Raw genomic sequence first — 17,035 nt, 5'->3', positions numbered from 1 at the left:
TGCACCAAATAGTTCAAGTAGGCAGCTCACCACAACATTCTCAAAGGTATTAGGGGATGGGCAATCAATGCTGGCTTTGCCAGCGGCGTTCATATTCCATTAAAGAATTAAAAGAAAAAGGAATTCAGACAAATCGTCTCTTAAGCAAAACTGTTCATTTTCAGGCCTGTAAACGATGGGTCTTGATCCTCAGTTTAATGCATGGTTCCTCTCTTGCCACAAAGGAATTCAATTCACAACATGCAGCAATGATGCTCAGGAGTGCTCCTGAAGGCAAGAGGAACCAATTTTGTTCATACGCAAGGCTGCAAACAAGTGTAACAAACCTCAGAGTGCCATCCATGTTTGAGATCACATCTACAAAGAGGCCAACATGAGAGAAGAAAGCTGCTCAAAAAAGCCAAATTTGGCAAAGGTGCCATAAAACAAGAGCTGTGCCCTCTCAATTTCCATATGCAAGAAGGAAAGAGTATATTGGAGATTGCTGCACACAGAATTCTTGTGTGGAAAGTAGTCACTGCACAATTGCTACCAAGTGTACTTATTGAACACCAGACAAATACAAAAATCTCTACAATTTTACATTGATATATTTGTCAGTAGTTCTTACTAGAACTCCAGTCCACCAGGGTGTCCCAATTACTAGGGAAAATTCAAAGTAGCGATTTCGACTTGAATCAATGCACATTTTCACTATTCCAATGATTATGGAGATTATACCAGTCACGATCTCTGTTGCCTGTAAAAACCAGAATGTTGTGTTAAATTCATTTTTATAAAGGCATGCATTTTCAAATAGCCAATGTGATGAAAATTGGCACTACATAGAGAGAATCTGATTTTCAGCACATTCATTACTACTCTGCAATTTATACAGTTAATCAAGAATTTGAACTCTTGAATCTGAATTGGTAAGTTTTAGCACTTATTGCTAAACTGAAAAGCGAAGCAGAATAATTCATGCAATCTTCTCCCCATTATAATTAACTTTATCAAAATAACATTAACATCGTGGCACAATCAGAAATATCTTCATGGAAAGCGGTTGGCCTCATCTTTTTAAAGAAGAATGTACTTTTGACTTATGCCATGATATTGTGGCAAATCATTGTCTGTGTGGTATATATGAAATAACTTCTGGTGGGGCTGATAATTTCATTCTGATTCTGCATCCATTGATGTTTCTGCTAAGATAATCCAATAAATTCCATAAGAGATGTATGATATTCTTCACTAGATTGTACTGATAGTACTTAATGCACAGGTTGTAAAGATGGAAACTTTCCTCACTCTAAAAATGACTATAAAATTTTGAAATTAATCTGCAACAAGAGAAGTCTATTCAGCCTTCCATGCCGTACCAGCTCTTTGAAAGAGAAGTCCAATTAGTTTTGCTCTATCAGCAATCTTCCCTATAATTTTGCTGTTCTTTTTATCTTGTCAGTATATCTTCAAATGCCCCTTTTGAAACAATCTGTCTCAACACCTTTTCAGGAACAGAGCCATAGAAAATTGGAGCCGGAAAAGGCCACTCAACCCTTTAATACCACTCCATCATTCAATAGGCTCATGGGTAGGTCATTCAACTCAGTACCCTGTTCTCACTTCCTCTACATCTTTTAATCCCTTTAGCTCTAAGAACTCTGCCTAACTCCTTGAAACCATTCAATGTTTTTGCCTGCTTTCTGTGACAAAGAACAGCATTCTGTGGCAGAGAATTCCACAGGCTCACCACTTTCTGCATGAAGAAACTTCTCCTCCTCTCAATACTAAATGGCCTACTCCAGATCTTTAGACTATGACCTCCGGTTCTGGATTCCCCAGTCACTGGGAATATCTTGCCTGCATTTACTCTGTCTAGTCCTGTTAGCATTTTATTTCTACTTCTATGAGATCCCCCTCATTCTTCTGAACTCTAGGTGATATAGTACTAACAGATTCAGTCTCTCTTCATACATCAGTGCTGCTATCCCAAGAATCCATCTGGTAAATCTTTATTTTACTCTCTCTACAGGCAGAACAACCTTCCTCAGGTAAGGAAACCAAAACTGCACACAATGCTCTGTGTGTACTTCAATTCCAGTAAATCATCACCATGAAGTCCAACATACCATCAGTCTTCTTCACAGCCTACTGCACCTACATGCCGACTTTCAGTGACTGGTGTACAAGGACATCCAAGTTTAGGTCCACCTCCCCGTTTCCCTATCTATCACCATTCAGAATAATAGTCTGTCTTCTTGGCTTTGCTATTAAAGTGGATAACCTCATATGTATCCACATTATACTTCATTTGCAATGCATTTGCCCACTCACTCAACCTGTCTAAATTACACTGAAGCTTCTCTGTACTCTCCTCTTTAGCCTTCCACTCAGATTTGTGTCATCTGCAGACTTGCAGATATTACATTCAGTTCCCTTATCTAAATCATTAACATATATTCTGAACAGCGGGATCCAAGCACTGATCCCTCTAGTAGCCCAACAGTCACTGGATGCCACTTAGAAAAAGACCCGTTTGTTTTTAAACTTTGTGCCTTGTCTGCCAACCAGTTGTCTATTCATGTCAGTACACTTCCACCAATCCCAAGAATTTTAATTCTACATGCTAATCTCTTATGTTCAATCTTATCCTTTTGAAAGTCCAACTAACCTACATCCACTGGCTCTCCCTTATCAAGTCTATAAGTTCCATCCTTGAAAAATTTCAGTAGATTTGTCAAGCATGATTTCCTTTTCATCAATCCAGGCTGATTCTGTCTGTCCATGTCCTCATTTTCCAAGTGCTCTACTATTAAATATTTTATAATCGACTCTATCATTTTCCTCACTACTGACGTTAGACACACCAGTCTATAATTTCCTGTTTCTCACAATCTTCTTTTTAACAAGCAGGGTTATATTTGGTACTTTCCAATCCATAGGAACTATTACAGAGTCTATAGAATCTTGAAGGATAACCACCAATGCATCCACTACTTCTCAGGCAATTTCCTTAAGTACGCTGGGATGTAGACCATCGGGACCTGGGGATTTATCAGCCTTTCATCCAAGCACTTTCTCAAACATCATTTCCCTATTAATACTGATTTCATTCAGTTCCTCCATCTCACTAGACCCTGTGTACTCCATCATTTTTGAGTTATTATTTGTGTCCTCCTTTGTGAAGACAACCAAAGTGTGTATTTAATTGCTCTGCTATCCCTTTTTTCTCCATTATAACTTTCTGATTGTAAGGAACCAACATTTGTCTTCATTAATCTACTTCTGTTCACATATCTGCAGAAACTTTGATAATCAGTTTGTATGCTCCCCCTAAGCTTACTCTTGTACTCACTTTTCTCCCTCATAATCAGTCCCATTTTCCTCCCTTGCTGAAATCAAAACTGTTTACAATCTTCAGGTCTGTTGATTTTTTTAGCCAATTTGTGTGCCCCTTCCTTGGATCTAATACTATCTCTAGTATCCTTTGTTAGCCATGATTAGCTCACCTTTCCCATTTCATTTTTGTGCCAAACGGTAATGATTAATTACTGTAGTACATTCATGAGCTCTTTAAATGTTTGCTGTTTCTTATCTACATTTATCCTTTTAAGTCACGTTCCCCTATAAATCATAGCTAACTCACAACTCATACTGTCATAGTTTCCTTTATTTAGATCAGGACCCTAGTTTCGGAACCAACTACAAAGGGTGCCAGGTAGCACATCTCAGTTGCTAACAAAACAAAATATAAATGCGTTATAGTAAAAGTATTAAATTTGCAAGCTGAAATTTAAAAAAAGAATGCTAGAAATACCCATTTTGTGTGGCAACAACTGGAAACAGAAAGACAGTTAACTGGGCTGAATTTAGCTGCAAGATTGTCACCAGGACAGAAAGTAACTCAACTTCAGAAGGCAGTGGGAAATTTTGCAGAAGTTAGATGGCTAGAAGTCTGTCCTAGTGACAGTATCTTGGCCATTGCAATACAATCCTTGTGGCAGTTCTTCCATGCACTATTGAATGCCCACCTCCTGGGAGAGTGCCAGGGTTTAATACAACTAAACAGCTTGCTCAGTAATTTGAAAACGCAGCTAAAATTAGCCCACATTGCTGTGAGTGTGGAGTCATATACCAGGCCTGACAATACAGAAATTTATTCGTATTTATCTTTATCTTTTGGCCAATTTCCTTCCCAAAAGAACATTTGTGAACGAGATGGATTTTTGAGACAATCACAATCATTACTGATGCCAAATATATTTCATTGCATGTTATTATCCCAATGATCATAGTTGGATTAAAATTCCTGCTTCTAGATCATTAGTCCAGGTCTTCGGATTATTTGTCTTTTGTCACAATTAACACACTACCATTGGGTATTCTCCTTCAGTTATGCCGAAGTAACACCAGGCAACTGATGTCCATACTATTTAATAATGCTGAAAAACTGCTTTGGGCTCAAATATAAACAATTTTTCTCATTTTGTAAAGTGCACTTACACCCAGGAACTTGAACTTTCCTTTGAGCATTTCCTGTACTCCAGCACTATTCTGAGTAAGCATTTTCGCTATTGTTTGGTTCAAAGGACCATTTTCCACATATTGCACCAATTCAGGACCACTGGGTAGCACCTGTGACCGTGGGAGTTGGTTTGGTGTAAGAGTATGTCCAATATTCTTCAGCAAGTCAGCCATTTTCACAATTGTCTGAAAGAAAAATACAGAATACATGAATTTTCTTTGATTTGCAAACCAATTTTCTATCATCTATTTTAATTTGCATTCACTAACTGCAATCTTATGCAAGAAATACAGACAATTTTCTGAATAAAAGATAAGTACTTGGAGAATAAATGTTTATATTCATTTTGGAAACATGAGATCCAGAAAAATTCTACTGGTCTCAGGATTGCAGGAATAGTGCACATAGTTATGAGGTGTGATTGTTAAAATGACATAATCTTAGACAGCATATTTTCCAGTACAATACATGAAACAGATTACCATTTGGTCATGAAATAGAAAAGTCACATGAGGATCTGAAAAAAAGTTTAGATGAACAATACTAGAAAGGGACATTCAGAGTATTAAAATTACAGTGAAGCACAAATGTTGAAAGTTTATATGTTAATTTCCTTGCTGAAGTATTCCTGCTGCTGCTGCTCCTCTCTCTCTGAATGAAGACTGAGCTTCACCCAGACTAAAACGTCCTACTCTGTTTATCAGTTATGAGCACAACACTTTATTTTCTCTCCCTTTCCACTTAATTTCTCGTTCTGGGGATGAAAATTTTAGATTGTACTATCCCTTCTGCCTACACTAGGGCCCTAGTTCTTCACAGGTGAGTCTGACGAGGGAAGGGCTGGAACAGCAACAGACGCTATGGTGCTTCAAGCAATCATCCAAATATTTCTGAAATGTGATGGTTCCTACCTTGTGATGGTAAAGCCAAGATGGTGGTGGTGGAGTAGGCAGCGTCAAGATTCTTGAGCCCATATCTCACCCATTCTGCCCACTTTCCTTTTCTTCTTTCCTTTTTATCTTCTTTTTCAGTTTTTTAAAGATTTTTACTGTTCCTTACTTACTTTTTGGAGGTAATGGAGGGAGCAGCGGTGACAGAACAGGGCTGTAGCTGGGGCCCTGTGCGAACCTGGATGATGGCAACAGTGAGGCGGTGATCAGCAGCAGATAGTAGTGGATGACAGCTGGGTTGGTCGGTTGCGAGGGATGGTGGTAGCAGCGGTCAGCAGCGATGCAGGAGTCTGGGCCGAAGCCTTGTAAGCGGCAGCAAAGCCTGGTGTGCATGGGTGGGTGAAAGTATGCCAGCGTGGGGGAGAGCGAGGTCTCTTGAGAAAGCCCAGCTTAGAACATCTGCAGGTGGATGGCTTAAGAAAGGACTGTAATGTTTGGCATTTTAAATTTATTTCCTTATTTTTCTACCTTTAGGCTAACAAGACTGTAGTGCTGAACTTTTTAACTTATTTCTTTATTTTTCTGTTTCTATAACTAAGATTTTGTACCTAGGTACTTTGTACCTAAGATGGTGCTGTGTGTACTCTTTGTACTCTTTTCACTGTACTTTTGTACCCTGTGCTTGAGTATGTGACAATAAAACCTAAATCTAAAAGCTAACATGTTGTAGGTAAATACAGTATAAGCCTTAAACTTAGAACAACTCATTTTCAAGTTACAGTATCAAGGATGTGAAAATATTCAGTGTCTTCACTTTTTCTTGCTTCTTCATTCAACCCTTGAATTCTTGCTGGCTTGGATTTAGCAAGGTTACGGGTAGCTGGCATCCATTTATTTACCTGAACACAGAGTATAAGCAGATCATTGGAACTCAGCCCTTGGCATCTCCTCAAGGTGGGTGTGGGCCGATTCCCCAAGTCTACCAGTGGTCAGACAATACTGTTTAGCCATCAAAAGAGCAATGTCTCTCCACAAGAGGCAGTCAGACCAGAGGTAGCCATCACATGCCCTGCAGTTTGAAATTAAACTCTCATCTTCTATTTAGCAACCTGTATCACTGACAGAAATAAATCAATTTGCTTTTACAACCATTTATCCTCTATCTCTATGTAAAAACTTCAGTGACAAAATAAGTACAGTGTTAAGTCACATACATTGTCCAAAAAAAACTTGAAATGGGTAACTGCAAGCCATTCAAAGAACAAAGAAAATTACAGCACAGGAACAGGCCCTTCAGCCCTCTAAGCCTGCGCCGATCCAGATCCTCTATCTAAACCTGTCACCTATTTTCCAAGGATCTGTATCCCTCTGCTCCCTGCCCATTCATGTATCTGTCTAGATACATCTTAAATGACGCTAGCGTGCCCGCCTCTACCACCTCCGCTGGCAACGCGTTCCAGGCACCCACCACCCTCTGCGTAAAGAACTTTCCATGCATATCTCCCTTAAAGTTTTCCCCCCTCACCTTGAAATCGTGACGCCTAGTAATTGAGTCCCCCACTCTGGGAAAAAGCTTCTTGCTGTCCACCCCGATATACCTCGCATGATTTTGTAGACCTCAATCAGGTCCCCTCTCAACCTCCACCTTCCTAATGTAAATAATCCTAATCTATGCAACCTCTCTTCATAGCTAGTGACCTCCATACCAGGCAACATCCTGGTGAACCTCCTCTGCACTCTCTCCAAAGCATCCACATCCTTTTGGTAATGTGGCGACCAGAACTGTACGCAGTATTCCAAATGTGGTCGAACCAAAGTCCTATACAACTGTAACATGACCTGCCAACTCTTGTACTCAATACCCCGTCTGATGAATGAAAGCATGCTGTATGCCTTCTTGACCACTCTATCGACCTGCGTAGCGACCTTCAGGGTACAATGGACCTGAACACCCAGATCTCTCTTGCATCAATTTTCCCCAGGGCTTTTCCATTTACCACATAGTTCGCTCTTGAATCAGACACACCCACTGACATCTAGGTTGCTCAGAGTCTCATTTTTAACTCAATGGCGTTGAATCCAAGCTCACACATCCTTCATCTGATTCTCAGGTAGGCGATAGGACAATTCCAGTCTTGAATATATTACTCCATCTACTGAATTGTACATTGTGTCACAGGACTGAAAATGATTAGAAATGTGAAGATAGTCCATTTTGTGTTACTCAACCCCTCCCTTCAGCCCCCAGCACAGCAGCAAATCGTATTTCATATTCTGTTGACAGATTGAGTTAACTGATCTCAGAAGGGCTAACAGCTGAAGTGATATAATGCACATAATCATTCAACACACATTTTGACTATGTAGACTCTTTCAAATCAACCCACTCTTTTACTCTTTCCTATTCATTCTGCATTTTCCATCTCCTTTTCTTGTGTCACCAATAACCATGAATTGAATGAGGAATCATAAGATTTCTCTGCAATCAATGATGTAAAGCTATTTTCAACAGGTACATTGGCTATGACTATTGAATGAGAACTGGATATTGGGCCATTTAGATATTCAATTAGCATAGGAACAAGAATAGGCATTTGGGTTCTTATGTTTCACCTGCCATTCAATTAGATGATGGTTTATTTGCCATCCATTATATTTTGTCACCATTACTCCACATCCTGTGATAGCCTTTAATACAAATTAGAAGGTGTAGGCCAGTTGACCTCTCTAACTGGCTCCACTATTCTTTAAAATCATGGCAGATCTAATTGTTTCCTCAATTTCAAATTCCAACCACCCCAACAACCATTAATGCCTGTGTTATTTAGGAATCTGCCTCTACCTTAAATATATTCAATAAGCCCACCTCCACCACTCTTTGGGAAGAAAGTTCCAAAGACTCACAACCCTCCAAGAGAGAAAAAAAATCTCCACATCTCAGTCTTAAATAGGAGATCTTTTACTTTTCAACCATGTGTTCTAGTATGAGTTTCTCCTACAACGGCAAACATCTTTTCAACATCTAACTTGTCACGTCCCCTCAGGATCAGTGTTGCAATAAAATGACCTCTCATTCTTCTATACTCCAATGAATACAAGTCCAGCCTCTCCAAACTTTTTTCATAAGATAATCATTCCATCTCAGGCATCAGTTCATCATAGGCATCAGTCGAATGAAGGGACCAAATGTATGCTGTACTAGTTCTAACGCATTGACTTAAATAAGGAGGACAAAACTGTTCGGATTACTCTGTATAACGCTCTGTTATATACTCAGAATGGAGGAAGGGTAACTAGATTTGAAACATTAACTCTGATTTTTCTTCACAGATGCTGCCAGACCTGCTGAATTTTTCCAACAACTTCAGTTTTTGTTCCTATTTACAGAATCCACTAATCTTTGGACTTTTTTTTACCTACTTTGTTAGTCCATTCTACTAGAATAAAGGACATTATTCCACTTGTCTTCCAAATCATTTGCTGTACCAACATAATAATTTTGAGAATCATGTACCAAGGCTCTCAGAGATACCCTGGGTTACACAGTCTCTCTCCACATAAATTGTTTACCACTTTTGTCTGCCAAAGTGGGCAAGTTCACATTTTCCCATATTATACTCTATCTGCTAGACTCCTTTTGTACGCCTCACAACTAACGGTCCTGCCTTTATTTATATCATCAGCAAATTGAGCAATCATACATTCAGTCCCTTCATCCAGATCATTAACATAAGCTGTTTGTAATTGAGGTCCCAACACTCATCCCTTTGGCACAATAGTTATCACACCCTGCCAACCTGAAAACAAAGCATTTATGCTCATCCTCCACTTCCCAAGGGCCGAACAACCCTTTATCCAAGCTAAAATATTACCCCCGTAACATGAGCTCTTACCTTGCACAGCAACCTTCGATGTGACAAATTCTTTAAACATTTTATACATCTTAGAGTCATAGAGTCATATAGCATGGAAACAGACTCTCAGGTCCAACCAGTCAATGCCAAACATAATTCCAAACTAGAAGCGTTTCTCCCTGTGACTCCTGAAACACACACTTGCTGCAATGCGCTGGCATCTCCAGATACTACAATTAAGCCTACCCCAGCTCAGAGCCTCCCTCTCCCAGACCTGCAAAGGACCCCTCCTGTTTTTCATTCTTTGTAGGATCCACAACCTGAACTCACAATTCTACTCGGCTTTATTGGACACTAAAAACCAAAAGTACTTTAAACTTACTGGTGCCTGCCACCCTACCCAGGACCTTCCCCACCATGTGCCCGCCGCCACTGGCCATTTGGCCACCTTCAGAGCACCAACGGTTTCCACGGATGATGTCACATCTGCCGCTGCCTGGTACGCCACTTCCAGTACAGCCAACGCCATAAACACCGCTGCTGATGCCGACGCTTCCATTTCCGAGGCCGACAACACGGACATCGAGGACATCACTGCCACTAACATCCAAGATTTACCGGCCGACGTCGCTCCGCCCACCACCTCCACAGCCAGCAGCTCCAGAGGAGACAGTAGCACCCAGCCCTGCCGGGTCTTCACCATCCAACCCAGACCTTCCCCTTACTGAGGACGAATGGCCAGTTCTCAGTGAAGGGCTCACCTTTGTCCCCCTCCACCCACACATCAACGAATACAACTTGCGTTTGTACATTGAATAGTTTTTCTGCCGCCGCCGCCTCCGCCTCCACGCTTACTTCTTTAACTGTGAGCCTAACCCTCCCTCTACTGACCCCTTCTCACGCCGCCAACACACCCCCTCCTCCTGGACACCACCCCAAGGCCTCCTACCCTCCCTCGACCTCTTCATCTCTAACTGCCGTCGCGACATCGATCGCCTCAACTTCTCCACCCCTCTCACCCACTCCAATCTCTCCCCCACAGAACGTGCAGCCCTCCGCTCCCTCCGCTCCAATCCCAACCTCACCATAAAACCTGCGGACAAGGGAGGCGCCGTTCTAATATGGCGCACTGACCTCTACATCGCCGAGGCCAGACGCCAGCTCTCTGACACCTCCTCCTACTGCCCCCTTGATCATGATCCCACCCCCGACTACCAAACCATCATCTCCCAAACCATCCACAACCTCATCACTTCAGGTGACCTCCCACCCACAGCCTCTAACCTCATCATTCCCCAACACTGCACTGCCCGCTTCTATCTCATTCCCAAAATCCACAAACCTGACTGCCCTGGTCGACCCATTGTCTCCGTCTGCTCCTGCCCCACCGAAATTATCTCCACCGATCTCGACTCCATTTTCTGCCCCTTGGTCCAGGAACTCCCCACCTACAGCCGTGACAGCACCCATGCCCTCCACCTCCTGCAAAACTTCCAATTCCCTGGTCCCCAACACCTCATCTTTACCATGGATGTCCAGTCCCTATACACCTGCATTCCCCATGCAGATGGCCTAAAGGCACTCCGCTTCATCCTGTCCCGCAGGCCCGACCAGTCCCCCTCCACTGACACCCTCATTCGCTTAGCCGAACTCGTCCTCACCCTCAACAACTTCTCTTTCAATTCCTCCCACTTCCTACAGACAAAGGGGGTGGCCATGGGTACCCGCATGGGCCCGAGCTATGCCTGCTTCTTTGTAGGATATGTGGAACAATCCCTCTTCCAAAGCTACACTGGCCCTATCCCCCACCTCTTCCTCCGTTACATCAATGACTGTATCGGCGCCACCTCGTGCTCCCACGAGGAGCTCGAACAGTTCATCCACTTCACTAACACCTTCCACCCCAGCCTTAAGTTCACCTGGACCATCTCTGATATCTCTCTCTCCTTCCTGGACCTCTCTGTCTCCATCTCTGGCATCCACCTGGAAACCGATATCCATTTCAAGCCTACCGACTCCCACGGCTACCTAGAATACACCTCCTCTCACCCGCCTTCCTGCAAAAAGGCCATCCCCTATTCCCAATTCCTTCACCTCCGCCGCATCTGCTCCCGAGATGAGGCATTGCAGTCCCGGACATTCCAGATGTCCTCGTTTTTCAAGGACCACAACTTCCCCTCCACAGTGATCGAAAATGCCCTCGACTGTGTCTCTCGCATTTCCCGCAACTCATCCCTCACACCCCCTACCCGCAATAACAACCAAAACAGAATCCCCCTCGTCCTCACGTACCACCCCACCAACCTCCAAATCCAACGCATCATCCTCCGACACTTCCGCCATCTGCAATCTGACCCCACTACCAAAGACATTTTTCCCTCCCCACCTTCATCTGCTTTCTGGAGGGACCACTCTCTCCGTGACTCCCTTGTCCGCTCCACACTCCCCTCCAGCCCCACCACCCCTGGCACTTTTCCCTGCAATCGGAGCAAGTGCTACACCTGCCCCTACACCTCCCCCCTCACCCCCATCCCAGGCCCTAAGAAGACCTTCCACATCAAACAGATGTTCACCTGCACATCTGCTAATACTGTATCTGCTGTTCCCATTGTGGCCTCCTCTACATCAGGGAAACCAAGTGGAGGCTTGGCGACCGCTTTGCGGAACACCTACGCTCAGTTCGCAACAAACAACTACACCTCCCAGTCGCGAACCATTTCAACTCCCCCTCCCACTCCTTGGACAACATGTCAATCCTGGGCCTCCTGTACTGCCACAATGATGCCACCCAAAAGCTGCAGGAACAGCACCTCATATTTCACTTTGGACCCCTGTTGCCCAAGGGTATCAATGTGGACTTCACAAGCTTCAAAATCTCCCCTCCCCTGACCGCATCCCAAAACCAGCCCAGCTCGTCCCCGCCTCCCTAACCATTCCTCTCACCTCAAGCCCCACCCCCATCTCCTACCTACTAACCTCATCCCGCCTCCTTGACCTGTCCGTCCTCCCTGGACCAACCTATCCCCTCCCTAACTTCCCACCTACATTCACCTTTACTGGCTCCAACCCCGCCTCTTTGACCTGTCTGTCTCCTCTCCACCTATCTTCTCCTCTATCTATCTTCTATCTGCCTCCCCCCTCTCCCTATTTATTTCAGAACCCACTTCCCCTCCCCCATTTTCTGAAGAAGGGTCTCGACCCAAAACGTCAGCCTTCCTGCTCCTCTGATGCTGCTTGGCCTGCTGTGTTCATCCAGCTCTACACCTTGTTATCCCATAATTCCAAACTAAACTAGTCCCACTGCCTGCTCCTGGTCCATATCCCTCCAAACCTTTCCTATTCAGGTGTCTATCCAAATGTCTCTTAAATGTTGTAATTGTAGCCGCACCCACCTTTTCAGGAAGTTCATTCCACATACGAACCACCCTCTGTGTAAAAAATTCACCTCTTGTGCCCTTTTTAAACCTCTCTCCTCTCACCTTAAAAATGTGTCCCTTAGTCTTGAAATTCCCATCCTAGGAAAAAGAAAACTACCATTAACTCTATCTAAACCTCTCATTATTTTATGAACTTCTATCAGATCACCTCTCAACCTCCTACGTTCCAGTGAAAAAAGTCCCATCCTATCCTATTTCTTTATAACTCAAGCCTTCCATACCTGGCAACATCCTGCTAAATCTCTTCTGAACCCTCTCCAACTTGATAATATCCTTCCTATAACTGGGCGACCAGAACTGGACACACATTCCAGAGGAGGCCTTACCAATGTCCTGTACAACCTCAATGTGACTTCCCAGTTCCTTTACTCAAAGGACTGCGCAATGAAGCCAGACGTGCCAAATGCCTTTTTAACCACCCTGTCTTTATGTGATGCAAACTTCAAAGGATTATGTACCTCCAGCCCAATGTCCCTCTGTTCTAACACACTACCAAGGTCCTACCATTAATTGTATAAGCCGTACCCTTGTCTGTTGCACCAAAATGCAATACCTCGCATTTATCCAGATTGAACTCTGTCTGCCAGTTTTCTGCCCATTTAATCAAGGTCCCTTTACAATTTTAGAAAACCTTCTTCACTGTCTACTATGCCACCAATTTTGGTGTTGTCCGCAAATTTACTGACTGTGCCTTCTATATTCTCAGCCAAATCATTTATATAAGTGACAACAAAAGAAGACCCAGAACCAATTCCTGTGGAACACGACTGGTCACAGTCCTCCAGTCCAAAAAGCAAGCCTCCACCATTACTTGATCAAATGCGCCTGAAAATCTAAGTATAGTACATCACTGGTTCTTCTTTGTCTAAGTCACTTGTTACTTCCTCAAAGAACTCTAATAAATAAAACAAATATGCTTTCCCTTTTGTAAGTACATTCTGAATCGCATTAAGATTTTCTAAGTGGCCTGATACAACCTTCCTAACAATGGAGTTCGAGGAACACAGCAGGCTAGGCAGCATCAGACTGTTACCTCTGACTCCAGCATCGCCAGTTCTTACTATCGCTAATAATGGAGTTCAGCATTTTCCCTATGAATTACAATCCAACTCTTTCAACCTTGAAAACTTGCATTGATTCAGCATCCACAATTTTAAGGATAAAAGTTTCAAAACTGTATTATTTCATTTATGAAAGTGTGCTTCCCGATGTAACTCCTGAATAGATTTGTTCAAATTTTGATATTGTGTTGACTTGAGCTAGATCATCACCACCACCAGAGAAATAATCTTCTGTATCAACCCTTTTAAATTCTTTAAACATTTTAAACATCTTGATCAGATCAGATCATATCACTCTTCCATTGCTAATGTGCATGAGGAGCTTAGCAGAAACTGAAGTCATTGGCAAACAGGGGGAAAACTTTCAGCTGGTTGGAGTCAAGCTGAATGTAAAGGAAGATGATTGTTGTTATTGGACATGAACTGTCTGAGTTCTAGAAGTTCACTGCAAGAGCTCCTTAGGGTAATGTCCTGGCCCAACCATCTTCAGCTGCTTCATCAATGACATTCAATTCATCACAAGGTCAGAAGCAGGAGTGCTCACTGATGGCTTTACAATACGAAGTACTATTCATGACCCCTCAAATACTAACAGGTCCACATCCATGTACAGCAAGACCTGGGCAATATCAAGGTTTGTCAAATACAGGGTGGGGGGTGGGGGGAGCGATAGAAAAACTGCGCACCTCTTTTGTAATACTCCCAGAACTGCTCATCATAGATAATGGACCATCATTTACCAACAGGAAATTTGAGTATTTCCTAAAGTCAAATGGTATTCAACATATAAGGACAGCTTGATGCCATCTATCATCCAATGGTCTGGCAGAAACAGCAATCCAAGCTTTGAAGGCAGGCTTAAAGAAACATGGTACAGCTTCATTAGATACCAAACAGTTCCTGTTTGATTATAGGATTATCCCTCATGCAACTACAGGGATAGCTCCAGCAGAGTTGCTAATGGAAAGTAGACTCCAGACCAGGTTAAATCTGATTTTCCTGGACCTGAGGGGTAGGGTGAATCAGCATCAGAAATGCCAATGCCAGACACAAGACTCCACCAAACAAGAGAGACAGTTAACTTCAGGGGTCAATGTTTGGCGTAGGAACCACAGGAATGGCCCTGCATGGGTAAGAGGCATGGTCGACGCAAGTTCAGGTCCAGTGATGTATAAGGTTTGGGTAGGTGTAATGGTCCTGAACATGCAATTGGACCATATGAAAGCTGCAAACTTGCAAACGGTGCAGGAACAAAATGTGTCCAGCTCCTTGACAGCCTTTCTGACTGTTTTAGAACAAGTGGGTTCTCCCTCTCCATCAAGCGCTGAAGATACCTTGGAATCTGAGATAGATGCAATGGATGTCGTCGCCTCGATGCCTTTGCCGCCTGAGGAACAGAATGAATTTCTTCCGAGATGCTCCGTGCACAAGACGTGACATACTATGCATTACACACTGCCCGTATCAAAAGCAGAGTTGGAGGAATCTGACTCAGTGCTAAAACACCTCAGGAGGAGCTACAAAAAAGAAAGAACCAGCTCATGTCCTCAGACTCAAAGGGGAGGAATGTAGAGATTGTAACAAAGTCAGCCAGGTGTACCTCACAGAATATGAGTTCCCTGATTAGGGATGTTAACCTGGTCCAATCAGGAGCTCCTGACTGAAAGTAAAGGATAGGAATATCAGGCATTCTGTTCAATCTGAGAGCTGGCCCTGAAGAAGCTGGATCAGGGTCAAGGACTCTCCACACATAAACAAAAGGTGACTTGGTGACAGGACACTGGCCACTGTGGAGTTATTTTACTCTCCAATGTAAATGATCTCACATTTTCCGACATCAGGCTTTGTTGTCATAGTCTGGGCCACTCACTTATTCTGTACATGACCCTTTACAATTTTTAGCTCCAGTTTACATAACTTCGTGGAATTGAAATAAGTGCCCTCCTAAGTATTTACCAACTTGCAAACTTGAATATACATCACTATATTCCTTCATCAAGTTGTTACTAAATAAGATGAAAACAAAGACCTTGGAACAGCTCCTGGGGGAAAAAAGTTATCTGCACATTGCCCAGTTTCTATCATATCTTGACATTCAAAACATCTATATTTTTCTCCAAGCTCTCTCTGTTCCTTCACAATCAACTTCCAACCAAATCTATATGTTACCTCCAATTCTATGCACTCTTGCTTTTGCTAATGATGTTGAATCATATTCAATACCTTCTGTAACTTAACAAACAATAGTAAAACACACTTCCTCACCTGCCTTCTTACTGATCTCTGCAAAATAAATCCAAAATGCTTCTCAGACCTGATCAACTCATATTGATACAAGTGTTCAATCACCCCATCCTTAATGATAAATTTTGTTTGTTTCTGCACAACTGCTACTGAAATAACAAGGCTCTAGCTCCCCAGGTTCTCTTTCCATTCTCCTTAAAAAATGGTGTGAACTAGTAAATTTCCCACTGATTGACATAATTCTTGAATGATCAGAGCTTTGAAATATTATGATGAATACATCCGCACTTGCTTCACATAATTATTTTAATATTCTGAGGTGGAAAGTATTGGGTTCTCGAAATTCAACCGTTAAATCCCATTATTTTCTCCACTGCCATACTGTTTACAAATTTCTCCTATTGATTTATTTTAGTTTACCTTCTCTCTCAAGTATTTCACCCTGTTTCCCTACAGTGAAATTGAAAAGAACGCAATTAATCTATCAGTCAATGCTTCTTTTCTAAAACTGTATCCCTTGTGAAGTGGACATTGGCCCAAATTTATTTTATTATTCATTCACGGGATGAGGGCATTGCTGGCTAGGCAGCATTTATTGCCCATCCCTAATTGCCCAGAGGGCAGTTAAGAGTCAACGACATTGCTGTAGGAGCCACATGTAGGCAAGACCAGGTCAGGATGGCAGTTTCCTTCCCTAAAGGATATTAGTGAACCAGAGGGGTTTTTCTGACAATCGACAATGGATTCATGGCCATCATTAGACCCTTAATTCCAGATATTTATTGAATTCAAATTCCACCATCTGCCACGGCCGGATTCGAACCCGGGTCCCCAGAACATTACCTGGGTCTCTGGATTAACTAGGCCTTTGCCTCCTCATCCTGCTAATAATCCTGCTTATCGCCCTCTTCTAAATATATTTACAAAAATATTCACTTTTTGCCTTTAAAACCATAAGAAATAGGAACAGGAGTAGGCCATTGGATCCCTCGAGCCTGCTTCACCATTCATAGCTGATCTGTCAATTCTCATAGATAGTAGG

At 42.7% G+C, this 17,035-nt stretch overlaps 1 protein-coding gene across 2 annotated transcripts in view; it reads right to left on the bottom strand.

Annotated features, from left to right (window-relative positions):
• LOC109928481 (membrane-spanning 4-domains subfamily A member 4A-like) overlaps window positions 1-17,035 on the bottom strand; it is a 36,808-nt gene that overhangs the window by 17,049 nt on the left and 2,724 nt on the right. For both annotated transcript variants that reach the window (XM_048604834.1, XM_048604835.1), the window contains exons 2-3: window positions 4,486-4,692; window positions 611-739 (exon numbers count right to left, since the gene is read on the bottom strand). In XM_048604834.1, coding sequence (XP_048460791.1) covers window positions 611-739; window positions 4,486-4,680 — 324 coding nt within the window. In that variant the 5' untranslated portion in view covers window positions 4,681-4,692. The remainder of the gene's footprint in view (window positions 1-610; window positions 740-4,485; window positions 4,693-17,035) is intronic.

This window comes from Rhincodon typus, chromosome 13, assembly GCF_021869965.1.
Source record: "Rhincodon typus isolate 14 chromosome 13, sRhiTyp1.1, whole genome shotgun sequence".
In the NCBI taxonomy this organism is placed as follows: domain Eukaryota; kingdom Metazoa; phylum Chordata; class Chondrichthyes; order Orectolobiformes; family Rhincodontidae; genus Rhincodon; species Rhincodon typus.
Note: the sequence above shows the minus strand (reverse complement) of the source record. Positions and strands in the feature narration are given on the sequence as shown.